At 37.2% G+C, this 27,381-nt stretch overlaps 1 protein-coding gene across 1 annotated transcript; it reads left to right on the forward strand.

Annotated features, from left to right (window-relative positions):
* The first annotated feature begins 816 nt into the window (after window positions 1-816).
* On the forward strand, window positions 817-27,072 carry gabrd (gamma-aminobutyric acid type A receptor subunit delta). Its single transcript, XM_083553718.1, has 9 exons — window positions 817-1,126; window positions 18,086-18,201; window positions 19,169-19,236; window positions 20,864-21,084; window positions 21,556-21,638; window positions 22,824-22,961; window positions 23,158-23,313; window positions 24,225-24,433; window positions 25,885-27,072. The coding sequence occupies exons 1-9, from the start codon at window positions 1,062-1,064 to the stop codon at window positions 26,167-26,169; spliced, it is 1,341 nt and encodes a 446-aa protein (XP_083409844.1). The 5' UTR covers window positions 817-1,061; the 3' UTR covers window positions 26,170-27,072.
* Window positions 27,073-27,381: the final 309 nt, after the last annotated feature.

A 27,381-nucleotide genomic window follows, 5' to 3' on the forward strand; every position in this document is an offset into this window, starting at 1 on the left:
CCTTTTAATAACTGCGTAATATATTGTCACATTTATGCAGTTTTGTAACAAGCAAATTCATTACCGTTTTGACATCAAGTTATCAGCATGTAGACTTGAATGTAAAACTGATCATGGCAGTTATGCTCCTAATGCTGTAATAGCAATTACTATCCAGAACCATCTTCATGCTTTCCCATATGTCCTTATCAGAAGCAGGTTTTCAGGTAATAAGAACCAGATGTGAACATCAGGATAAATCAGCCAGGTCCAAAATGGTTCATCCATAAAAAGTTCACACTTGGGAAAAGATTTTGTTCTTTTGGCATCAGTTATGAGAAAACATTCTAACGGGAATGATGGCAGCTCAAATTAGAAATCAAGCAAATGATGTTGGAATAGAGAGTTACATAAGAACTTCGATTTGATCTGACGCTGTTCTGTCTTCTCCTCAGACGGGATGCGATTACTGCTGATCAGCGGGTTTTACACTGCTCTCTGACTCGACAGGAGAGAGAGAGAGAGAGAGAGAGAGAGAGAGAGAGAGAGAGAGAGAGAGAGAGGAGAGAGAGAAAGAGGGAGAGGGAGAGAGAGAGAGAGAGAGAGAGAGAGAGAGAGAGAGAGAGAGAGAGAGAGAGAGAGAGAGAGAGAAGAGGGAGAGAGAGGGGCAGAGAGAGAGAGAAAGAGGGAGAGAGAGAGGTAGAGAGAAGAGAGAGAGAGAAAGAGGGAGAGAGAGAGAGAGAGAGAGAGAGAGAGAGAGAGAGAGAGAGAGAGGCAGAGAGGAGAGAGAGAAAGAGGGAGAGAGAGAAAGAGTAAGAGAGACAGAGAGTGTGTGAGAGAGAGTGAGAGAGAGCGAGAGAGAGAGAGAGAGAGAGAGGAGGAGAGTTGCGCTCAAAGCGCTTCATCAGTTGGGACAGTAGGACGCAGGGACGTGTGGACACGGGGACAGGAAAAGCTTTCGGACCGCAACATGGATCAGCCCGAATGTTTACTTTCTTCACTCTGCACCACATAGGACGGCAAACTCTGCCTCGATCTTCCGAACCTCCTCTGGACTACTTCAGCATCTCCGAGCGAAAACAATGGAAGCGACGTTCATACTGTCGATGGTTTTCTCCATTATCCTCATGGGGAACGAATTGACCAGGTAAGAGTTGCGCACGCCAGGTTTAGTCTTCAATCTTCTGAATAAAGTGTCTTAACTTGTCTAACGCTGCTTATTTTGATTTAGGAGGAATATAAACAGCTTACTGCAGGGGTTCAAGGCGCATTTTATTTTTCTTTTACGCACACGCGCGAGCGCGCTCGCACCCGCCGCAGCACGAGCGTATTAGTGTGTGTGTGTGTGTGTGTGTGTGTGTGTATATGCGCGTGTGTGTTAAAGAACTCGTGTCGTAACCTTCTGCATCCAGTTGAGTTCATGTGCTGAGTTCATTTTGCAGATTGCGGTGCTCGAACTCTGGAATAAAAAGCGCACAGTTTGGAGATTTCCGATATCTGATATCTGAGGTGTCACTCTTCTCAAAGATCTAATGCAAAACTACAAAAGTGCATGGGATATCTCAATGAAATCGAATCCAACCTAGATTGTGGGTCTGGAAATGTAAAGAGATCAAGCGCACAGAGAGAGAGAGAGAGAGAGAGAGAGAGAGAGAGAGAGAGAGAGAGAGAGATTTTTAGCATCTCAGCCGACTGATCAAAAATTGCTTACATCTTCACTACAGTAGCACAATCCATTGCATTTTTGTCTCCTGAGAAATACAGAAAAATGGAGAAGAGGTTTGCACTTTTGAAAATATCACGGCTCATAAGTAAAAAAACAAGTAAAACAATCAAACAGAACAGTTTTCACATAGTATTATACACCGTGGATGTAATCATGATCATGGTTCATCTGGTCACAGTTCCACTAAGAACCTACAGCAGCACACACGTATCGCCTATTGTACATAACTCAGTATAACAGCCAGATCTCTGAGAGCATTGTTGGTAAAGTTGACGATTCACAGTTTGATACTGTCCTCAAGTGTCTGTGTATGTGGAATTTTCCATGTACTCTCCATGTTTGCATGGGTTTCATCCACATGTTCTCCACCTCCCAAAACATGCAAGTAGCTGGACTGGTGGATTCACACTAAATTTCCCTAGTGTGTAAACGTAAAAGAAAGTGTGTGTGTGTGTGTGTGTGTGTGTGTGTGTGTGTGTGTGTGTGTGTGTGTGTTATTGGTTAATGATCCAGTGCGGTAAACCGGTTACTAACAAAGAATATATAGAGATTCTGGTTAAATAAAGGAAATAGTATACCAGAAATGTGTTGTTCAACGTGGAGTTTTTTTTAGCTATAGCTTTTAAAGCAGCGTAAAGTCTGTGTGAGTCTATAAATTTTCAGATGAAAGGATAATTTACCTGTTCTGATAACATTTTACAAAAGAGTTGGAGTCTTCTCAGCTAGGGAACCGCATCTCCGTATAGGTTTCTACACAGACAAGCTGAAAATTGATTTTCAAAGAGTTGAATGATTGTTGTTGTTTTTTTAAGATCGCTTGCAGGACATGCAGGATCTCACTTTCAGCTTGTGACAGCGATACAGGAAAACACCAGTGAGCTCATATGAATATGGCTGCTACAGCACAGCTGCAGTTCAGCCTCATTACGTAGATATATATCTCTAACCATTCAGCATTACATCATTTGTATAAAATGGTACAAAACCTTTCACAATTCACAGATCAAATTATTCATTTGATATTTTCCATGTTATCATCCGGATAATCAGCAGGCTATTGACTTAAACACTGTTTTGTTTTGTTTTTTCATGGAAATGAAATGCTGCATTAGATATGGCTGATTGAATTTATATTACTTTTGCCAAAATTTTAAAGCCCTGGTAAATCTTAAATGTGGCTGTACTTCCAGCTGGGCCACTTTGGTCTGGTATTCTTGTCATCATGTTGTTCTTGCCACTATATTTCACCAGGAATCAGCTTCTATGTGAAGTATTTATTCATACATTTTAGCTTAATATTGATTTTGTTAATGCTGGATGATTAGTAAAAGGTGTTAAACCTTTCAACAGCATTGTTTACCTTACAGTGTCTCAAGTGCTACTGAAGGACACATTAGTAGGACATATGGCAAGGAAGGGAAGGAAAGGGAAGGGCAGATAAAGTAAGGATGTGCTGCATTTTCTATTAGTGCACCAGGCCATGCATTAAAGCAGTAAGGAAAGATAATTTCTTGATTAATTTCAAGCGGCAATAATAAGTTAATCCCAACTAGGCAATACCTACTGTTTTATTTCAGTTGATACTTTAATATTGAAACTTTATTGTGTGAAGGGAAAAAAAACCTCGAAATGATATAATCGTGTTAACTATAAATGAAAGCACTGTTGGTTGACATACGTAATCTGTTATAATCGGTTACGCAAACTTGAGAAAAAGTGTGAACCCTTGTCTGTCTCCCACTTCTTTGTTGACTCATTACGTCAGTCACGCTATTTTCCAATGATTCATCCAACACATTTTTTTTCTGGCACTTTGAATTTCTGTATCCCTGTTCACAAGAGTGAGTGATTTATTTCTGGCGAGCATGTAGGTTTTTAGTATTATTTTATTAATATCCCCTTTCCCCTTCCCACTTACGCTGTTTTTTTTTTTTTTTTGTGGCGTACATGCCATGAGAGTGTGAAGGCAGCTGGTGTTACCTTGTCACCTTCTGTGAGCTACAGCTAACAGTTTTTCAATTAACCCTCTGCACTTGCAGAAGGTCCCTTGACGCTTTGCTGGCATTACGACCAGCGAAACATTTCCTGTGAAACGTTTACGGTGTACAAAGTAGCACTTATACGCGCACCCCGGAAATGTGCACGGACTTTACACGATAAATTGATGTAAATTCATCCTCAGAGGGATGTATCTTTGTCTGCTTTACTGTTAAACTGTAATGTTGATCAGATTTGCTTAGTTCTTGTTTGCGTTTTAATCTTTTATCAGAAAAATACCAACAAAAGGTAGCATTTAATAGCTTTTTTTGGGCCTTTTTAACAACCACCTCAATAGTCTCATGATGCAAATCTTTAGGCAGCTGACACAAAAAACTGTCACAATAAATATTTTATACAGTCGAACCCACTTATCTCGACCTCGGTTAACTCGCCAACCCTATTAAGTCGACGTTTTTGAAGTGGAACCGCCAAATTCTCACTTTGTCTTAGCATTTTTAATCGGTTAAGTCGATTCTTTTATGTCGACAAACCCTAATATCTCGAGCACAAGGGGGGCAAATTTGCCACTTAATCGCCGGCTTTTGCCACGTCACCATCTCACTACCGTATTTTTGCGTATATATGACGCGTCTTATAGAAAGTTTTACATACCCCTCACCCAGGGTGCATCTTATATACGCGAAAATACGGTAGTGAGACGGCACTGTGCAGCTGCAGAATAACTCGCAGAAGTGGTGGAAAAATCAAGCCTTACAGATGCTACAGGTGTAGGATACTTTTCAGAGCTGTGTGTCGGAGTGAAATGACTCGGGAATTTAATGTTGACTCTGGTTAGCTTTTTGTAAAAACGAACTACACCCCGCACGTTTTTTGTGATTTTGTGAGCGATCTTTCTGTTTGCAATCTTGTAGAATATAATAAAGGTTTGTTTTGAGAATCGACGGTGGTTTGTATTGTATACTGGTAAATCTCTGCTGTTAGTTGGTGTACATACGCCATATTGGTTTTCGTTTATCTCGATCATCGGTTATCTCGATGCTTTTTGGCGTCCCCTAGGCCGGCGACATAACCGGGTTCCACTGTATATTACTTATACTGATTCTAACAAACTTTCACCGATTTATATTATTTGTTGCTATGAATTGTGGGTGACAAGTGCTTAGTCATCTGCGGTTAATAACTATAACACTGATCATCACAGGTCCAAATGTTGTCATGTTGTCTAAACCGACAAATAGTGAATGCAGTAACTTGGATTTTATTAAGAAATTCAATTCATTTTGCGAAGAATTACATTTAAAATGCCGTCATCATAGACATTATAACCTCATACACTTATAGTTACGTTATAAAATCTTGCTAGGACGTTTGCAATGACTAAAAGAAAACTCATACTTTTTTTTTTTTTTTGCAGTGACTGTACTAGTGAAGGAATCTGATTTAATCCAGTGCTGCAAGATAGCACAGTGGGAAATGTTGCAGTCCTACAGCAACAGGGTTTTATCCTAAGATCAGAAGAGTGTGTGGAACTGCAATTAATTCAATCAACCAATGTACACTTTTAGGTGTATGTAAAATGATTAATTACAATTTAACAACAATTAAACAAAATCCTTCATTAAGTGTTGATGTAGGGTTTTTTTTTGCGCTCACAATAGTCACCATCTGATTTGTTTTACATGAAGTTATAAGAATATTTGTCACCATCTCTGTCCAGTATAACCATCAAGGTCTCTATTCTCTACTCCCATTTATGTTAGTAATGGACATTTCTATATATTTTCTACCCATATACTACCATTAACAATATAATGGCATAAGGGATATCAGTGCTTTAGACAAACAATAAGCTTATAAAAGGGGTCTTATTTAAATTGGGCTGGTGTGGGAGCAGATTTCCATTCTAACTATGAACATCTATGCTATTATATTGTTAATACAACCAATAGATTGTATATTTCAGTTTATGATCATCACCTGCAGAAGGTTCTGTCTGTTTTAAGATTGCATGATAATTTATGCTCTGTTTAACAGTCATGACTGAAGTGTTGCAGAGATGCAGGGATTGCTACAGGCAACACTTTGGATTCAAATTCTCTATAGTCGCTGGGATTCTAAATCATATAGAATTTTTTATGTTTTCTGTGAGGATTTTTTCTGATGATGATTGTGCTATCAGAATGCATGATACAATACTACTACAATATAATTCACAAGTCTATATAAATTTTATTTCATAATAGGGGCATGCAATAAGACAAAAAATTAACCAAGAAAAGATTATCAACAAAGTTAAAACTCTGAAAAAAAAATTGAAAAAAAACAGAAGAGCTGGGCTAGCAACAATAAACACCAAGCTAGTAAACTAAGGAACAAGGGAACTGTGTATACACAGGGGAATGAGACACAGGTGGCAGCAATGACATAATTAAAAGACAGAGGAAAAAATACAGGGAAACAGTGGTTGCCTCCAGTGGCCAATATACAAAATGACAGTTATTCAGAGTCCTGTGATTAATTAATTAATTAATTCATTTTAAAGTTAATCAGTCACACCATGAAGTTATGGGAAAGAGTAGTGGAAGCTGGGCTGAAAGAAAAGTTGATTATCTGTGAGCAACAGTATGGTTTCATGCCAAGGAAGAGCACCACAGACACATTATTTGCTTTGAGAATATTGATGGAGAAGTATAGAGAAGGACAGAAGGAGTTGCATTGCGTGTGTGTGGATTTAGAGAAAGCGACAGGGTGCAGAGAAAGGAGTTGTGGTATTGAATGAGGATGTCAGTTGTGTCAGAGAAGTATGTGAGGGTGGTGCAGGACATGTATGAGGACAGTGTGACAGCAGTGAAGTGTGCATTAGGAATGACAGACTGGTTTAAGGTGGAGGTTGGACTGCATCAAGTATCGGCTCTGAGCCCTTTCCTGTTTGCAGTGGTGATGGAGAGGTTGATGGACGAGGTCAGACAGGAGCCTCCATGGATTATGATGTTTGCGGATGATATTGTGATTTGCGGTGAGAGTAGGGAGCAGGTTGAGAAGAGCTTGGAGAGGTGAAGGTACACGTTGGAGAGAAGGGGAATTAAAGTCAGTAGGAGTAAGACAGAGTACATGTGTGTGAATGAGAGGGAGGGCAGTGGTGTGGTGCGGTTGCAAGGAGAGGAGGTGGTGAAAGTGGATGAGTTTAGGTACCTGGGGTCAACAGTGCTAAGTAATGTAGATTGTGTTAGAGAAGTGAAGAAAAGAGTGCAGGCAGGGTGGAGTGGGTGGAGAAGAGTGTCTGTGAGAGTGAAAGGGAAAGTTTATAGGACTGTGGTGAGACCTGTGATTTTGTATGGTTTAGAGACAGTGGCATTGACTAAAAGACAGGAGGTGGAGCTGGAGGTAGCAGAGCTGAAGATAAGGTTTTTGTCGGGAGTGACGACGATGGACAGGAGTAGAAATGAGTTTATTAGAGGGACAGCACATGTAGGACATTTTGGGGACAAGGTGAGGGAGGCGAGATTGAGATGGTTTGGACATGTGCAGAGGAGGGACATGGGGTATATCGGTAGGAGAATGCTGAGGATGGAGACACCAGGAAGGAGGAAAAAAGGAAGACCAAAAAGGAGGTTAATGGATGTGGTAAAGAAAGACATGCAGGTAGTTGGTTTAAAAGTGGCAGATTTAGAGGACAAAGTAGTATGGAGATGGCTGATCGACTGTGGATCCCCCTAATGGGAGCTTTGCTGTATTTTGGTAAACTAAATATGTGGTAGAATTCAGCTTAATGAACTGAAGAGTTGAGGGGCTCAGAGGTAGTTTTCTGAACATCCTACAATTTAATTTAACCTACAATTTAAACTTAAGTATTATTGAATAGTATTGGTACACAGAACACAACTGAATTTCAGCATTTAAAGTTTAGATATGGAAATAGTAGCATTGTGCAAATGGACAGTGCAGATAAATATGTAAATATATGTGCAAGAAAAATATTTAATAGGCTATGGAAGGTAATTTGTGCATAAGATGTTGAGCAAAAGTAAAAGAAATAACTCCAAATCCCCCCCAAAAAGTAAAATCTTAATAACAACAAAATGCAATGATTTTTAAATCTCATAAACCAATATTTTATTTATATTAGAACATAAAAAAACATATTAAATATTGAAACTGAGATAATGTACCATTTTAAGGGAAAAATAAGGTATTTTTGAATTTGATGTCTGTAACACATATCAAAAAATTGCCATCTCCTCTTGCTTTAACTCTTGTCTGGTAACCGAGGAGACCAGTTGCTGAAGTTATGGGAAAAGAATGTTGTCTCATTTGTGTCTGATACAGGATTTTAGCTTAACAGGCCTGTATTTCTTTGTCGTGTTTTTAGTTTTTTGTTGCGCCAAATGTTTTATATTAGTGAAAGTTCTGTTCAGCAGACAGGTCAGTTCAGTACCCAGACTCTTTTACTATGAATCAATGCTGTTGTAATAGATACAATATTCGATGTGGCATCCATGGTTTCTAAAAAGAAATTAAAATATTGATTCGTCTGACCATAAAACAGTTTTCCATTGTAGCCTTTGTCCATTTTTTATGAGCTTCGGCTCAGAGAAGATGGCTGCATTTCTGGATCATGTTCACATATGCATTGAATGGTGTTAAAGTATGGAATGGTGGCCATGTTGGCCAAGTCTCCAACCTTCCTTCAGATTTGGACTCATCTGTCTGCACTCAAGTTTCTTCCAGTCTTGTGTGTTTTTGTCTTTTATCTAGTTTGTTGCATTTAAACAAAAACAATACATGTATGTGTCTCATAAAATGCTAAAAGATTACATGCTTTTAAACTGACATACTGTATAAAGTGTACTGGTCTTACCATATTATTGGTTGCATAATTCTATGTTTTTGCTATTGGTATCATAAAACTAAGATTGTAGTTGAAGCGTTTGCATCTCTATTCTGTTGTTTTGAACTTCCTCACTGCACCATGCACGTTATTAAGCTAAGGCCTCGAGGAAGGCTGCATTAATGAAGAGGAATAAAAGAGCACGAGCTGTAGAGAAGGAGAGGAAATTACCTCTTAACAGTTTCGAGCGAATGAGTCCGAGCCTTGAATTTAGAAAGCAATGCTCATGGGTCAATCAAAGGCACAGCATTATGATTTGACAATCTTCTCAATTTTCCTGTAGAGCAGCTTTCTATAATTTCTTACACAATTCATCATATAATAAATACAAGTGGAGAGTTCAGTTTTGGAATAGAAGTAAATATCTGCCAACATGCTCCATTCAATTCAATCAAGTTCACTTCAAATGTATTTGTATAGTGCTTTTAACAATGGATAATGTCCCAAAGCAGCTTTAACAAATTAAATAGAATGCCCTTACAACTTTTTGCAACATAAATTTTTATTGAATTCTAATAAATACAATTCTATAGCTCCTGAATAGTTAAAAATATTGTTCCAAAAACAACTTCTTTAATATTGTGGACCATCTGCATAATACAGTGAGGAAAATAAGTATTTGAACACCCTGCTATTTTGCAAGTTCTTCCACTTAGAAATCATGGAGGGGTCTGAAATTGTCATCGTAGGTGCATGTCCACTGTGAGAGACATAATCTAAAAAAAAAAATCCAGAAATGACAATGTATGATTTTTTTTACTATTTATTTGTATGATACAGCTGCAAATAAGTATTTGAACACCTGAGAAAGTCAATGTTAATATTTGGTACAGTAGCCTTTGTTTGCAATTACAGAGGTCAAATGTTTCCTGTAGTTTTTCACCAGGTTTGCACACACTGCAGGGGGGATTTTGGCCCACTCCTCTACACAGATCTTCTCTAGATCAGTCAGGTTTCTGGCCTGTCGCTGAGAAACACGGAGTTTGAGTTCCCTCCAAAGATTCTCTATTGGGTTTAGGTCTGGAGACTGGCTAGGTCACGCCAGAACCTTGATATGCTTCTTACAGAGCCACTCCTTGGTTATCTGGCTGTGTGCTTCGGGTCATTGTCATGTTGGAAGACCCAGCCTCGACCCATCTTCAATGCTCTAACTGAGGGAAGGAGGTTGTTCCCCAAAATCTCGCAATACATTGCCCCGGTCATCCTCTCCTTAATACAGTGCAGTCGCCCTGTCCCATGTGCAGAAAAACATCCCCAAAGCATGATGCTACCACCCCCATGCTTCACAGTAGGGATGGTGTTCTTGGGATGATACTTATCATTCTTCTTCCTCCAAACACGTTTAGTGGAATTATGACCCAAAAGTTCTATTTTGGTCTCATCTGACCACATGACTTTCTCCCATGACTCCTCTGGATCATCCAAATGGTCATTGGCAAACTTAAGACGTGCCTGGACATGTGCTGGTTTAAGCAGGGGAACCTTCCGTGCCATGCATGATTTCAAACCATGACGTCTTAGTGTATTACCAACAGAAACCTTGGAAACGGTGGTCCCAGCTCTTTTCAGGTCATTGACCAGCTCCTCCCGTGTAGTTCTGGGCTGATTTCTCACCTTCCTTAGGATCATTGAGACCCCACGAGGTGAGATCTTGCATGGAGCCCCAGTCCGAGGGAGATTGACAGTCATGTTCAGCTTCTTTCATTTTCTAATGATTGCTCCAACAGTGGACCTTTTTTCACCAAGCTGCTTGGCAATTTCCCCGTAGCCCTTTCCAGCCTTGTGGAGGTGTACAATTTTGTCTCTAGTGTCTTTGGACAGCTCTTTGGTCTTGGCCATGTTAGTAGTTGGATTCTTACTAATTGTATGGGGTGGACAGGTGTCCTTATGCAGCAAACGACCTCAAACAGGTGCATCTAATTTAGGATAATAAATGTAGTGGAGGTGGACATTTTAAAGGCAGACTAACAGGTCTTTGAGGGTCAGAATTCTAGCTGATAGACAGGTGTTCAAATACTTATTTGCAGCTGTATCATACAAATAAATAGTTAAAAAAAATCATTCATTGTTATTTCTGGATATTTTTTTTTAGATTATGTCTCTCACAGTGGACATGCACCTACGATGACAATTTCAGACCCCTCCATGATTTCTAAGTGGGAAAACTTGCAAAGTAGCAGCGTGTTCAAATACTTATTTTCCTCACTGTATATAACACTCTTAACTTCTGCAAGTATAACTGTTACCTAAAATGTGTTCATGCTTGCTATTTTATATAGATTCCCAAATATATTTTCTAAATATGTATTTTAAGCCCCTTTATGGATTGAGATCTTGTAGTAAAGTTTTTTTTTTTTTTTTACCTCAGGCTTTCACAACCTGTAGTAAAGGGTGGGGGTCAGGGACAATGCCATTTGGGCTACTGGCAAGTAATGGAAAGACCCTTTCAATGGCAACTCTGTTAGGGAATGTTGAAAGTCACTTAGCTGGCAGAAGAAAAGACAGAATATTATGATATGGCAATGGTGATATAGATAAAGTAGATATGCAATGCATTGCATATTTATTTACTTATTTATTTATGAATTTAAGTATCATCTTTATAGGTATTTTACAGTAGGCTATATGAAGTAGGGTAAAAAGGTTTTAACTAAAGGTCGATCGATTTATCGGTTTTGCTGATTAATTGGCACCGATTGTTGATACTATCAGTAAAAACTATACAGATTTTTATTTGCGGGTTGTGTTATACAGTACGAGAGAGGCCTTTAGAGGCGAATCACTGACGCCACATGCTGTTTATTTGAAGTGTCTTTTTTTATTAATTTTGGATGTAATTGTTTTTATTTTTGGGGGGTGTTACTTTTTGTTTCAGTTTGAATGCAGGCCTTTTATTAACCTTAACATTTAATAATATAATCAATATATTCATATTTATATAATGCAGCACATTTTCATGATTCTGTACTGTATTCTCCTTTACAATACTGTATCTTTGTAATAAAGTTCAGTACTGTTTTACAAGGAGTGTTATGTTTGTTTGTTTTTATCCAGTATTCATTTTAAAAATTATTTGGTTATCGGCAAGTACGATCCAACCTAGCTATCAGTATCAGTAAAATCCACTATCTCCACATGATCTCTACCTTAAAGATGCTATCTTAAATGCTATCCTAGATTAAAAACAAATGCTTGAAAAGCATTTGATATTTGAAAATATATGAAATATATCAGTCTGGAAATTAGAAAGCTATTTATAATGTCTCTAAAGCTTTGTGACTCCATTAACAACAATGAGAGCCATTATCTCCAAATAAAAAAAAATTGGAACAATGATGAATCATTACAGGAATGGCTAACCTAAAAAAAATTTCTCCCAGAGGCCATCAACGACTCGACAACGAGAATGGGCTAAAATTATATCTATTACATAGTTAGGATAGTTACAAGGCCAAAATCTCTGCTAATCGTTTACCTTTGCAAAAACTAAATCCATCATGATGTCATGCGGGATAAAATTCTGTACACTGAAATGTAGAAAATATTTGGAAGACATTACATCTGGTTTAAACCCATAATTTCACAATAAGTACGTCATACCAACAGCCAAACATGGTCAAGGTAGTGTGATTGAGTGGAGTTCCTGACTCGATTGAGATCATGTGGCAGTATTTAAATAGGTTGCTTATTCTCCAGAGCAATCAGTTGTGGCAAAGCAATTCACCATCAACAATTGTCCACCACAATGACAATGACTGCAGTTTGAAGTGTTTGTTTGCAGTTTAAGTTTGTGTAAAGAATATGAAATCAGGACCATTTTGTGTGAGAAATATGCAAAAATAGGATAAATTAGGAGGGTGTTAATACAGTCATGGCCCTGTGGGTAATCTCTCTTCTACTCCAGAGTTCCCCAAGGAGACCATACTAACCAGTCCCACCCATGCTGTTGCCCAATGGACAAGAGAGATCTCAATAAGTCTCCATTAGAAACGTTTCAGTGTTGTTTTTGCATATGCACCAAATAACAGTTTAGATAATTCATTTGTTTTGGTGAAGGTCAAGCATATGCCACCGTGAAGGCATTCACAGTAGGGGTTTTTCCCCAATGGACAAGAGAAATCTCAATAAGTCTCTATAAGAAACCTTTCAGTGTTGTTTTTGCATATCCAAATAACAGTTAAGAGAATTCATCTGTTTTGGTACAAGTGGAGCATATGCCACCCTGAAGGTTCCTCCCTCTGAGTTCATAGTGCTTGTGGGGATCATTTCAGTGATCATTGTAGAAATAATAGAGCTACTGGATATTGGAGAGGAATGATGAGGAGAAATCAGGTGTCCCCATCTCAGGAGGAGAGATGAAACCATGAAGAAGTTCTGCTTCATAGTTTGAAAAGAAGCAAGTGTGAAAGGAAGTGTTGACCACCACTAGGCACTCTTCTGAGGTAAACCAGCAGACATGCCATTTCCTAAAGATGATATCACTATGGCATTTAAAAGAGTTTAGAGAAACAGAGAGTCAAAGTTTGGCCAGAGAAACTTTAAGTTGTGTTGTGAACATGTTTCTTTAATGTTCCAAAGACAGCTAGGGTAGTGACATTGGGCTTAAAAACTAGAATGGTGGTCCCTTGCTGCTTTTTCTCCAGGGATGTAATGTTCCACTTTGAAATATATAACTTTGAAGAAGTTAAGAAATGCATTGTGTCATACACACTGCACTACAGTAATAACCAAGAAATGACTTGAAGTTATAGTTAGATGAATAAGAATGTAGGATGACCAAAGGTTCACACCATTACAGCAAAAAAAAAAAAAAAGTTTCATAGTAAAACACTATTTGGAATACAGTCTATTGTTTAGTATTTGGGATACTACATATCACATATTGCCTTCATATCGCATACATATGACATTTAAATAATTGTCAATTATAATGTCAATTTTAATATATACAATTTGTGTCATTCACATCTATTCATTTGTAATATACAGTCGTCGCTTGATTCATTGCGGTTCGAATCTCACGGTCCCACTTTTTTCAATATGGCACATAACTATTTTGTTTTGCGAATGGTCCCGATTTAGCACGAAACATATCGATGCAAATCTGGCTAATAATTTGATGTACTGTACAATCCAGACAAAAAGATACACAGCACTCCCTTATTTAGTAATGTATGTAGCATAAGAAATGATTACTTCAAAAAAAGGGCGGAGTTAAAGACATACGTCACCAAATTTAGGCAATGAATGCAGAAAGAATGCAGTGTATCTTTAACTCAGCTGCTTTTTTGAAGTTAGAGGATACAATAACCAATAAAAAAGTGAAAACGTACAGTTTCTTTTAATGCTAATAATTTCTTATGCTACATACATTACTAAATAAGGGAGTGCTGTGTATCTTTTTGTTTGGATTGTACAGTACATCAAATTATTAGCCAGACTTGCATCGATATGTTTCGATGTTTCGTGCTAAATCGGGACCAAACGTCACCAAATACGTCACCAAATTTAGCCAATGAAAATAAAGAATGCAGTGTATCTTTAACTCAGCTGCTTTTTTGACGTCATAGGACAGGTTTTTATTCAACACAAACAAAATGTCATCATCTGGCCAAAAACAAATGTGAAAAAGATGTGGGAAGAACAGACAATCACAACTAATACACAAACCCACAATCGGAGTCACAAAGAGACACAGATAAAACTAAATACAAGGGTTGGAGTATGTGCTCCAAAAACTAGTCACGAAGCAGTCAGTCATACAATGCATGATGCAATTAAACAATTCGAAGAGGGCTGACTTGAACAGAATGTAAAGTTACACACGTAATCATAAGCAACCCAGGTTATTAATCACCTCAACAGGTAGCACTACCCGAAAGATCACACACTTACACAGAAAGGCAAAGGGAAAGTACAGAGGATAGATCAGAGTCTGATCGTAATTCTGATGTTCATGAAATTTATTTTCTATTGACTTACATACATCCTACTGTAACATGTTAAATAAATAGAAGTGTCAGACGAGGCCAGTTATATATAATGGCAGATAAGACTGGTATATAATGCATTTATATGTCTTAAATCTTGCTATGAAGAACATGTGTGTGTGTGTGTGTGTGTGTGAGACATCACTGCACTGTATAATCTCCCAAAAAAGGTGCTAATTAATTATATCCTTTGCCACACTGTAATTACAACTGTCTCCACTTTGACTTTCCTATTGCGCAAAAGCTGTAGCATGAACAGAATTTGTAAACTTGTTTAAGCTAGCTAAGTAAAATTAGCTGGCTTGAACCCTCCCATAGTTGCATTGTTATATTTGCTCATTAAATGCAACTGCTCACTTTTGTTAACTTGTTAAATTGACTTGTTACTGTTGTTCTGCTATCTTCATTTAGCACAGGCCGCCCGATAGACAGACAGTAACAGTGCTGTCGCTCAGCAGATGTTTTATTCAGCTTTGAGGCTTTACAGCATGTGTGCCATAATAGTTTTGTCCTGTGTTCCTGCAGGCATACACACTGTGTGTACAGTAGCGTACACTTATTCCGAAAACCTTTCTACCTTTATTATTAACAGTAGTTTCTCTCACCTAGAGAGCTAAATACCCTGGCTACTGTATGGGCAAACCATTTTCCAGCATTAGGATAAACAATTCAATTAGGTCTCCCTAAATGTGTCAGCTATGTGTTTTATTTTTGTGCTACTTCCGTAACACTAAGCAGACCGCAATTACAGCAGCAGATAATTACATCCGCACCAGTCGTGCTCGCAAATTTCCGTGCAATTTGTCTGAGCAGTCTGTAGGTCCAGAGTTCTGCCTGAGGTCTGAATACGAATAATTTGAGTATTAACTCCACATTACATGCATGTACCTCAGTGCTGAATAAGAGATGATGCAAATCATGATTTGAATACTGCAACTCGGAAAGTGCCATGCACAAACACATTCGTACACTCATTCGCACTCAAACTCAATTTAGCTTAGCCAGTTCAACTGCTGCCACTTTTTTTGTAACATGGGAGGAAATTGATGACCCAAAGGAATCCCATGGACGTGGGCAGAACATGAAAAAGCTCTAAACAGTAGCCTGAGCTCATGAACCTAAATTAGGGTTATGGGACTGGGAAGCTTGGTGGTTTGAGGCATCGATGCCACCCACTGCATCACGATTGCATCCCCTGTGTAACAATATACCCACGTAAGTTTTATGAGGGAAAAAAATATTCATGAGACTAAATTAGACTCATGATTTAGATTAGATTTTATGAAAAGAAACAATGACAGTATACAGACAGAAGTTCTTTTTAGACAAAATGTAAATGTTGTTTGTGTGAGAAATTTGAATCAGACTGTGCAATGTTTGTTTTATGCAATGAATAATTTAAGGTCAGTGCTTATGAAGCTGATTTAACTTACAGATCAATTGTTCAGTTAAGTCCCTTTAAGACCTTTAGCTTTACACTGCCCTCCTGTGGCACATTTTTGTACTATTTATAATGAACATGGGTCTAAACATCTTTATGAGCAAGTACATTTGTTAAAACAAATTTATTTATATTGTCACTGTTTATAAGAAAGGAAAAAAAAACATTGGGAAAATGGCAACCAATGTCTTCATAGACCTCATCTTTTGCACATGATGGAACAGGTTTGGACTCAGGTGTCAGCCGACTTTCAGGCCATATAGTGTAATGTTTTGTATGCCATTTTAAGACCGGTGGAGTATATAGCCATAACACATGGAAATATTTTCCATGAACCAGAAACGTAATGCAATGTAAGCTTAATTCATTAATTAAAATGTAATAAAAACTCATATTTGGTTTCATTCCTTGCTTGCAAAAAATGCATTTAGTCGGCGACCCATGACTATGATCAAACTGTTCTGTTCTTCCTTTATCCTGCTTTTCCAGACTTTTATTAAAACTTCTTTCAGTTGTTTATTTTGTGAAGTTTCCATCTTTCAGTCTCCTCTTCAGGATCCGAAATGTAAATTGAATTGGGATTAGTTCAGGAGAATTGACCAGTCTAAAACCTTCCACATTTTCCTCTCTGAAGTGCTTTGTTGTGTTATCATTACATTTTGGGTCATTGTCTTAGTGCATTCTGAAGTTCCTTCCAATTATATTGGACTACTCTGTGAATTGGTAGATACAATTTCCTTATACTTCAGAATTTATTTTGCTGCTATCAACATGATGTTTATAAATCATTGAGCCTGTTCCAGAAGAAGACATTTCATGACACACCAGGACCTCCACACTGCTTGACAGATGAGCTTGAATGCTCTGACTCATGAGCAGATCCTTTCTTTTTTCTCACTTTGGCCTAACAAATGTGTTTTTTTTGGTAGAGCTTAATCTTGGTTTCAACACTTTTCTGTATTTATGATCCCCAAATCTTGTAAAACTTCCCTGTGGAAGTTGTTGGACTACAGTTTGCATCAGATCACGATCACTGCACACCTCAACATCATTTATCTGTAATAAATGGATATTTGGTGCCACCCAGATGAGGATGGGTTCCCTCTTGAGTCTGGTTCCTCTCAAGGTTTCTTCCTCATGTCATCTTGGATAGTTTTTCCTTGCTGCAGTCGCTCGCTCATCAGGGACAAACTTACATATAAAGAACATCTTATGAGTTTTTTAGCACCACATTATCTGTGTAAAGCTGCGTTAACACAATGTTAATTGTTAAAAGTGCTATACAAATAAAAATTAATTAAACTTGAATTGAAGTCACTGCCTGTTGTTTAGAATTTTTTTTCACAGCTCTCACAATGTCATGAGCTGTTGTTTTCCTTGGATGACCTGTTCAGTTTCTGGCTGCTAACACACAAGTGGTTTCTTTCTTTTTAGGACATACCAAATTGTTGTTTTGGCTATGCCCGATGTTTTTGTCTCAGTTCCAGAGTGAAAGATATTTTTGTTTTTGTTCCATAAACAGCTTTCTGGTGTCTGGTGTCTGCATTTGGACAAAAAAAATAAAAATAAAAAATAGACTTGCCAATCCAATGTGATAATGTGGAAAGCGCTATACAAATACAATTTTATTGATAAATGTAACTGATTTATATTATAAAAGAGCACACACATAATATTTATGTTCGCCATTTATAAAAGTGAAGAAATCTAATTCAACATCAGGTATTAAAGATTGAAACATGACACTGAATCAATTTTAATAGTTTTATTTAAATCGAAATGACAGTTAAATTGTTCTTTCATTCATCAAAAAGACACCACATTAACACCACTTTTTTTTAACACCATAGGTTACTGGAATTTGAATGCAAATGCATGTTTACATGACTAGAAATATGCAATGACCACCAAAACATCATCATGAAATTCATCAAATAGAGGAAAACTTTCACATAAAAAAAATATCACTAAATATTGCTTGCTTAGTGAAATCTTAAATACCCATAAATGTATATATTATTCAGTTACACATGATTTCGTATGGCTTTTTGTTTTTATAGGGCCATGCTAAATGACATCGGTGACTATGTAGGAACAGATATTGAGATCTCCTGGTTGCCTAATTTGGATGATTTAATGAAGGGCTATGCTCGAAACTTTCGTCCAGGAATTGGAGGTGAGTCATTTGATTGCACTTTCACCCCCTTTAAATTTCACCCCTCCTTACATGATATGCACTTGTATACCCTACTATATAGCTATAATAGTACTGTATATACTGTAGTATATGCTAGTATTTAAGAGCACACATGCTGCGTGGATTCAAGCCCTATTTCTGCTGAAGGTGTATAAGAGGTAACTTGTGTTCCAATTCCTGAAAATCTAATTTTAGAGTGTTATATTTAGGCCACGCATTTTTTGCCCTGTCTAGATGTGACTTTGCACATTAATGAGCACTAAATGTGTGAAGAACAAGTGAGCCCACCGAACTGTCCTTATTTGTAATTAAATGCATTATGAATTAAAATAAGTATTTTTCACACATCAGTCAAACAATTGTCACAGTGAAGAATTCTGTTTCCCACTGCTTTGCTCGGTTTAATCAAGGTGAACATGCATTTAAGCGTTATATTGGTTGTATTGTTAATATTTCTATAATGGAACTCGCCTGGCATTTTTTGCACAATGTATGCTTTATTAGTAACATGTTCACACCTGCACAATTTAGCATATATCTGATCAGCCAATCATAGAGAAGCAGTGTAGTACATAAAATCATGCATATACAAGTCAAAAGCTGCAGCAAATGTTGACTCCAAACATGAAAATGTAATCTTAGTGGCACTAGCTAGTTTGAGAAATAGTTTTTTATAGTTCAATAAGTGGAAGTTTGGTGGATGTTGGCTTTATAAGATGCATCAAAAATCATTAAGTGTTATGTAAAAATAAACTGGAGAAAAGCTATTAGTCAGCTAGTGTGTCCATATTTAGAACGCCATAATGAAGAAAGCTAATATTTCAGGTTTAAAAAAACCCAATTGCACTAATTAACATTAATGGTAATATTAACATTAGTGTTTTTAAATCTTTAGGGAGGATGTGTAGGAGGTAAATGTTGCTTTGTCTCGTGTTTCTCTTCAAAGGACCTCCAGTGAATGTTGCCATGGCTATTGAAGTCGCCAGCATTGACCACATCTCAGAAGCCAACATGGTATGGATTGAAAAAAGAAGAAATCATTATTTTATATTTTGCTTTGCCTGAGTTAAAGCGAAATTGTTGCTTGTAGGCTGTTTTTAATGTTACAAACAAGTAACACAAGTCTACATGAACCACATTAATGAAGATGCCTAATTTTACATACATCTATGAAGTACTGTAGTAAACAATTATTTATGTGCCTTGTATGGAATTGTGTTTATTTGTTCAATCGTTTTATTAATCTATTGTAAAAAAATGCATAGATATTAAAAAAAGCAAAAAGTACTGTATATCTTTACTGTTAACGCACTAAATAAGTTCACTAATGACATTTCTTTTGCATATTATATATCAGCAGCTGGCTGGAACAGCAGATGAGATTGTGAATCAGCTGTGTTTGGTCTATTTACAGACATTCAGTCAGCAATTTTCTCTATGAAGTTTTTTTTTGCGGATTGTTTCGTATAGTATTTATGATTCAGCAAACTGCTTTCCAGTTTATATTTGTCATAGTTTTTAGACATATATCGACACAAATTTGTAGACACTTGACAAGATTCGTATGTGCTTTTTGAACATCTCATTCCACATTAATTCTCCATTTGCTGTAACCTCCACTTTTCTGGAATGATTTTCTACTAGATTTTGGACTGTGGTCAAAGAGGTTTGTGCTCATTTAGCCACAAGAGCGTTAGTAAAAGCAGGCACTTATGTAGGTTAATAAGGTGTGGGGTGCAGTCAGCATTCCAATTCATCTCAAAGGTGTTCAGTAGGGTTGAGATCAGAGCTCTAGGGGCACTCAAGATCTTCCACTCCAACCCATGTAAACCGTGTTCATGAAGCTGGCTTTGTGCACAGGGGCATTGTCATGCTGTAACTGGATTAGATTTTCTAGTTCAAGTGAAGGTAAAATTTAATGCAACTACATTCAAAGACATCCTATGGTGTGCCTTCAACTTTGTGGTAATCAACAGTCAGGTGTTTCAATGCCTTTGTCAAAAATCATGTAAGCGTAACCATTTTCTTTGTTTGGGATTTTTTGCAGTAAAAGTTGACAGAGTTCAAATATTCACAGATTTATGCCGTAAAACTAGTGAGAAGTGTATGAAGCAATTGTTTTATCCTGTTTTATTCAAGCAAGAAAAAAATCTTCATGGTTTTGTTCATATAGAATGAAGCGTTTAAAAAAAAGTCAATGCAGTATCGAATATGTTTCTGAGGAATTGCATTTTTCCGAAATAATCTTTCTGATGTTACATCATCAAATTAATATGCAGCTGTGTACACTATTGATCATAGCATCAACTTTACAATGACCAACATGAACCAACACCTTTAACATAAAAAAAAAAAATGAATCTAAAAAAGCAGACTAGAGTTCAATTGGCAGGTTTGTTATATCAAAAATGCATTAACTTTTGGATTATTAACGAATTCAATTTATACATGTTTATATATGTTTTGTTGATCCTGTTTATGGTTTAATAATGTTAACTAATCCAATAAATAATGTTTGTTGGGAAAAACTAACTGGTACTGAAATTTATCTGGGCTTGTGTATGTTTATGTGTGTGTGTGTGTGTGTGTGTGTGTGTGTGTGTGTGTGTGTGTGTGTGTGTGTGTGTGTGTGTTTTGGCAGGAATATACAATGACTGTGTTTCTGCGTCAGAGCTGGCGAGATGATCGCCTTTCTTACAACCACACGAACAAGACCCTGGGGCTGGACAGCCGTTTTGTAGATAAACTCTGGGTTCCAGACACGTTTATTGTCAATGCCAAATCGGCCTGGTTCCATGACGTCACTGTTGAGAACAAGCTCATACGGTTACAGCCTGATGGTGTCATCCTCTACAGTAGCCGGTGTGTGCGCTAGCTTGTGTGTGTGTGTGTGTGTGTGTGTGTGTGTGTGTGTGTGTGTGTGTGTGTGTGTGTGTGTTTTTGCATCATTAATAATATATAACCATCTAAACACTGATTACTAAGGAAACAATAATGGGGCCTATTAACCAAATTCCGTTTGGGCAAGTGAATCCATTTTTAGTTATTTTTTGTGCTTAGATAAAAGCAATAGGATATAAGAGAACAAAACTAGCAGGAAGTTATATTATATTAATGATATCAAGCAATAATCCAGTTTACATTACCTAGAGGCTACTCATTTAGTGTGCTTAATGGGTAAATGCTGTGAAATACTGTGTAAATCCAAGAACACAGAATTCATAGAAATTGTAATGGGTTATAGAAGTCAGCTGTCGTATAATAAATCACATTTTAAATTGCAATTATATGCTGGTTATAGGTAGTGACATGTGGTATCTTTCTCTTTTCCAGAATCACATCCACAGTAGCCTGTGACATGGATCTAACCAAATACCCAATGGATGAACAGGAGTGCATGCTGGACCTTGAGAGCTGTATGTTGCAAGAAATTTGGGGAATAGGGCAGATGGGGGTGGGGTGTTTAATTAAATTGAAATATGCAATCAATCTGCAAAAAATAGGCCATAATATTAAAGTGGGAGAAAACATCAATACAGTTTGTCTCTAGTTCGTGTTTGAGAACATGTCTAAACAAACCGCATCATGAAGTCCTGATGATTAAAAGTAACTTTGAATAAACTGGAGAGATCCACTGCTCAGATGGAAAAAGACATGCTGCCAAATAACATGTCGGAGGCTCTCTCACTATGCAGAATTTTCTAGTTTGATTTAACCACAACTACATATTTGTGCTGCATTTAATTGAAACTCAAAACTTTATCACCATGAGAACAACATCCCCAGTATAATGAACAGTGGTAATAACATCATTTCGAAGGTTTCCCTGAACCTTCTGGTTTTGGTGATTGCCCTTCACTAGCCTCTAGGTTCCACCACATTCATGCACTTTTTAATAACAGATCTTTAATTTGTGATCTCTTTTAACCAAACCCCAAATTATTCGCTTATTGTTTCTTGTTAACTCTTTGGTCTTCATACTGCTGTTTATTTAGGTATGTTCTCTAAAATAACTCTAGAGTCTTCCAGGTAATAGTGTATTTCTATTAAGGCAGTCCTTCTCAAATAGTGGGGCATGCCCCTATGGGGGGGCTCGGGGGCGATGCCGCGGTTGGGGGGCGTGTAAACCCAGGGAACATGCTTTTTTTTGCCGCAAGGAGTAGGTTTTCTTTGCAGACTAAAAAACAATGCTAAACAAAGTTATTATTTGTTGTAAGTTGATCTATATTTCTTTCTTGTTTCATTTTCTTTAATGTTAATAAGAATACAATGTTATGCAGAGGTTTACTTATAGCAATTTAATAGACAAATGATACTATTTACAGTCGCGGCGGAGAGTTGGGGGGCGCGAAATGTTTACGTCTTCCTAGGGGAGGTGTAACAGAAAATAATTGAGAAGCACTGTATTAAGGTCACATGACACAATGATGCACATCAATGGACAGTGTTCTGTTTATAAGTCTTATGATATAAACTGGTTACATACTAGCTTGGTATTATGGGATATTTTTGGTAAATTTATTGCATTTCAATCTGCTAAAATACTGTTAGGCAGTTATGACAAATTCTCGTCTAATCATTGTGTATTATTGGTTCTGCAGATGGCTACTCTTCAGAAGACATTACTTATTACTGGTCAGACAGCCAGAAACATATTCATGGCCTGGACAAACTCGAACTGTCCCAGTTTACTATCACAGACTACCGCTTTATCACTGAGATGTTGAACTTCAAATCGGGTGAGTCATAATGTTTTTACTGAATCCTTTTTATCAGTGTACCAGTACAACTATATCATTGGCTTTATTATATCCCATCTGTCCATATCAATTTAAAAAAATGTTAAGGTAATTTCATTTTTATCACCAAAGTAATGAATAAATTAGTCAAATGGCTCAAAGGGGCCAGCTTTTAATTGTTCTTCATTCCAAATAGCTGGACATTTCCCTCGGCTCAGTTTGCACTTCCAGTTGAGGCGGAATCGAGGAGTGTACATCATCCAGTCCTACATGCCCTCAATCCTTCTGGTTGCAATGTCCTGGGTGTCTTTTTGGATCAGCCAATCAGCTGTGCCCGCAAGAGTATCACTTGGTTTGTTTTAATGATTTGTCACATAATTATTTGATTTATGGCACAGATACAGTAAGCTATATGATATATAATGTACAGTATATACTGTATGTGCGATATTTCAGCTGACAACTCTATCTATAAAACTGCATCAATTATCATACGTACACTGTCATAAGGTTTTATAAGACACTTGAATGGTAGGGTATTTCAAGAATCATTAGCCATAATTTAATAATCATAAAGTCAAAATTAGCATTTATGTAACAGTGCTGTTCAGTTTTGATTAGTCGGAGGTTATTGATTTATTTTGTGTAACAGAGAGATTTTATTAATGTGCATGTTGGAGTGCACAAATATTTCAGCTGTAACAGCTAATTTACATAGACTTAGTCTAATAATAAATTGTTTAAATGATGTTGAGATTGCAAAGTATTTTGTGAGAAGCCATTTATTAGCATTTCTAAAAAGAGTCTTGTGAGAGAATGTTTGAGGATATTGTGATAACAGGAATTTGCCTCTTGAACTTTTCATGTTGTTAAGTGTAACTATAAACAGATCAAAAATAATGAGATGACATTACCGTCATTTAACCATCATTAAAAAAAATTTACTTCGGGGTGGTCAAAGCATTATTATTTGTCATGTGTTATCCTCACAAGCATAAGTAAAGAAACCCTTTATAAAACTTAATATTTGGATTAATGTTAAATGCTTGGAAAGTGTAACATGTAACATGTCACACCCAGATTTGAAAATCGCATTTAAGACAATATTTTTAAAAAGACCCTCTTTTTCAACCATTGAATATTCCCCTATGACTTATTAAATGGTACTAAATAGTGATAAAACGTACAATAAAAATGTGCATTTCTATGTCTGTATGCGTGAAGATATACTGTACAGTAACAAAATGTCACAACTGACCGCAGGAATCACTACTGTGCTGACTATGACGACACTGATGGTAAGCGCCCGCTCGTCCTTGCCACGTGCCTCCGCCATTAAAGCCCTGGACGTGTATTTCTGGATCTGCTACGTGTTTGTGTTTGCTGCCTTGATTGAGTATGCCTTCGCTCACTACAATGCCGATTACAGCAAGAAGGAGAAGGCCAAAGTTAAAGTCAAGAAGTCTACAGAGGTAAAAGAATGAAGCCTAAACCTACTACAGTTTGTTTATTGTATATATAGTGTATATAGTTAATTCAGCTCTTTTTATTTTATTGAAGCACTTTTTACAATGATTATTATTACAAAGCAGCTTTAAAAATTCCATGTATGGTTTGAAATTCGGCTTCATGAATTTATTGAGCATGCCAGAGGCAAAACAGTGACAGAGGCAGACAGTGACAGGCAAAAACTCTCTGAGATAACTTGAGGAAGAAACCAGACAGGAGCCAGACTCAAAAGGGAACCCATATTCTCTTTGTCATATAGAGCAATTAATTTACGATCTTTATTTATACATAACTGTATACTATAACGTTTTTTTTTACCTTTTAGTCTTTAAATCAGAATGAGACTTGAACTCAGACTGTAAATGCAGAAAGTGCAGTCATTAGGCTGTATAGTTCAAAGCATCTTTGGCATAGAGTTCATTTCTTCTGTAGGGAAATGTAAACTTAATCAGAGAATAAACTTTCTTTCGGCTTCTCCCATTAGGGGTCACCACAGCGGATCATCCGCATGTTTGATTTGGCACATGTTTTTTTTTTTTTTTACGCAATCCTCCCCATTTATCCGGGCTTGGGACCAGCACTAAGAGTGGCTGGGGTTGGTTCCCCGACCGCAGCGGTGAGAGCGCCGCATCCTAACCACTAGACCACCAGGAAACCTGTAAACTTAATGAGAGAATCATTTTCATTAGGAGTCTGAGAACAGCCAATAAATTTGCCTTATGATCTATGTACTGTAGTCAATCTATAATATTCACATCAAACATCAGAATGGGAGAAATGTGTGTGGTATGGTTGTTGGTACCAGACAGGGTGGTTTAAGTATTTAAAAAACTAACAAACAAAAAACATCCACTGAGCTGCAGAACTGCTAGCAGCAAGGCGAGGATAATGTAGAATGGCTGGACCAGTTTGAACGTACCATTTATACAAATATAGTAAGCAGAAAAAGCACTTCAGAAAGCACAACACGTGAAACCTTAACATGGACAGACTGTTCCTGATTTTACTCCTGTCAATCAAGAACTGGGGATACAGTGAGCACAGTTTCTAACTGAAACTGGGCAGCTGGAGACTGGAAAACCACGTGATGTTTTTTTTTTTTTCAGTAATAAAATGTTGAGATTGGGTTAGCCAGTGCTCACTGTAAGCTTAACCTCATGCAATTGGCTGTCTAGAGTGGATTCCGATATAGTGAAGATTGATCTGTGCTTTAAATCAATCAGGTTGCCAGAGATTTTGTCCTGTTGAGAAAAAATATTTTATGAATGATTTATTCATAAATACATTTGTACAATTTTATTTTGTATGTTTAATTGTTTTAGTATTCTATTTTTTGTCATGTCCTCGAGTGTGAGAAAGGTACCATATGAATGAAAAGGTATCATACAATAATATTCTTGTGATTATTTTACAGTCCATGGTGAAGAACGGAAAGCAGGCCATGGTCCTCTTCTCGCTGTCAGTGACAGGCATGAATCAAGGCCTTGTGGTCTCTAACCGGCAGATCCGCGGCCAAACAGAGACACCGGTAGAGCCTCAAGAAGAGGCGGAAACAGTTAAGGTAGAGGGCAGCGAGGAGAGGAAGTGCTGCAAGTGCAAACCAATCGACGCTGACACGATCGACATCTACGCAAGGGCTGTCTTTCCTTTCACTTTCGCCGTGGTCAATGTCATCTACTGGGTGGCTTATACCATGTGACATACAGATGCTAAATAAACTGAAATCTTGAATTTTTACCTTATGTGATCATTGCTTTTGTTAAACTATGAAACTATAAATCCTTATGATTGAACTCAGACTGCTTAGGTTTTGTGTGGCTCTACATCTGATTAAGCCAGTAATCAAGATGAGTACATCTGGCAAGGAAAGACTTTTCCTTTCAACAATCTCAGAAGAAATTGAGTGGAATTCGAGGAACAGCTGTGGAGGGCTGCTGGCTGTCTCGCCTCTGCAAATTTACATTGCCTTGGTTTCTATTTATGTGTTACTATTATAATATTTTAGATATTATTTTGTGAACTGCAGTTCTTTCTCACCTAAAACCTGGGATAATTAAATTGAGCTACATGAATGCATGGCTGCTGTTTTTGTTACCAGTCATTTTTTTAAGTTTCCTTCCGTTCTCTAAGTTTTGGTCTGCCTTTTACATTCATTTTAGACCTTGTGAAATTGTATTTATAGATCTTCACTGATTCACTGATAATTACTTGATAATTACTTGAGCATATGACTGAAATGTTGGACCAGCCATGATATAAAGCCATAGTTTGAATATGGCATTAAATAACGAAATAATAAGTTAATTCACAATTCCTACTTGCATGTTAATATATTTAGTAATGTAACCTTAGGTAGCCAAACTCTAGATTTATCCCAGACTAGCTGTATTTCTAGGTAAAGTTTTGGTTTTAAAATAGCTGCAAGGTATTGAAAATGATCGACATCCCAGAACAAGCAATGTATGCAGAGGGTTTTAAGGCAATCTTTCTTGAATAATTCAGCGCACACTTTTTCATATAGTTTTCTTTTTAAATGACAAATACATTGTATTGAGTCTTTATAGGGGTGACGACTGCTGCAATAAATTTGAGAGTGATCAAAGCGTGTGATTTACTTGAGTAGGCCACATATTACAAGATCTATGCAAATTATCAATGATCACATGATCATTTGTCTTCAAATGGAGGCCAAATGTAAAAGCTAACATGACCAAACTGGAATTAATAATTGAGAGAAGTCAAAATGCCAAAAGACGTCTTAACAAATGATGCCTTCTATGATGATAAATGATGATCTTGAGTAAATGGGTCACAATTGCAACACTGACCAAACATTCAAGCCATGGAGACGCTGCAGAATTTCTTTAAGCTTTGCCTAGGGTTAATTTCTCTGTTCCATTGCATAGCAACC

Source organism: Silurus aristotelis, assembly GCF_946808225.1.
Source record: "Silurus aristotelis genome assembly, chromosome: 11".
Taxonomy (NCBI): Eukaryota; Metazoa; Chordata; class Actinopteri; order Siluriformes; family Siluridae; genus Silurus; species Silurus aristotelis.

Coding starts and splice junctions, on each gene's coding strand:
- gabrd (XM_083553718.1), top strand. CDS start 1,062: ATGGAAGCGACGTTCATACTGTCGATGGTTTTCTCCATTATCCTCATG. Junction 1,127..18,085: donor ATGGGGAACGAATTGACCAG/GTAAGAGTTGCG, acceptor TTGTTTTTATAG/GGCCATGCTAAATGACATCG. Junction 21,639..22,823: donor CATGCTGGACCTTGAGAGCT/GTATGTTGCAAG, acceptor TTGGTTCTGCAG/ATGGCTACTCTTCAGAAGAC.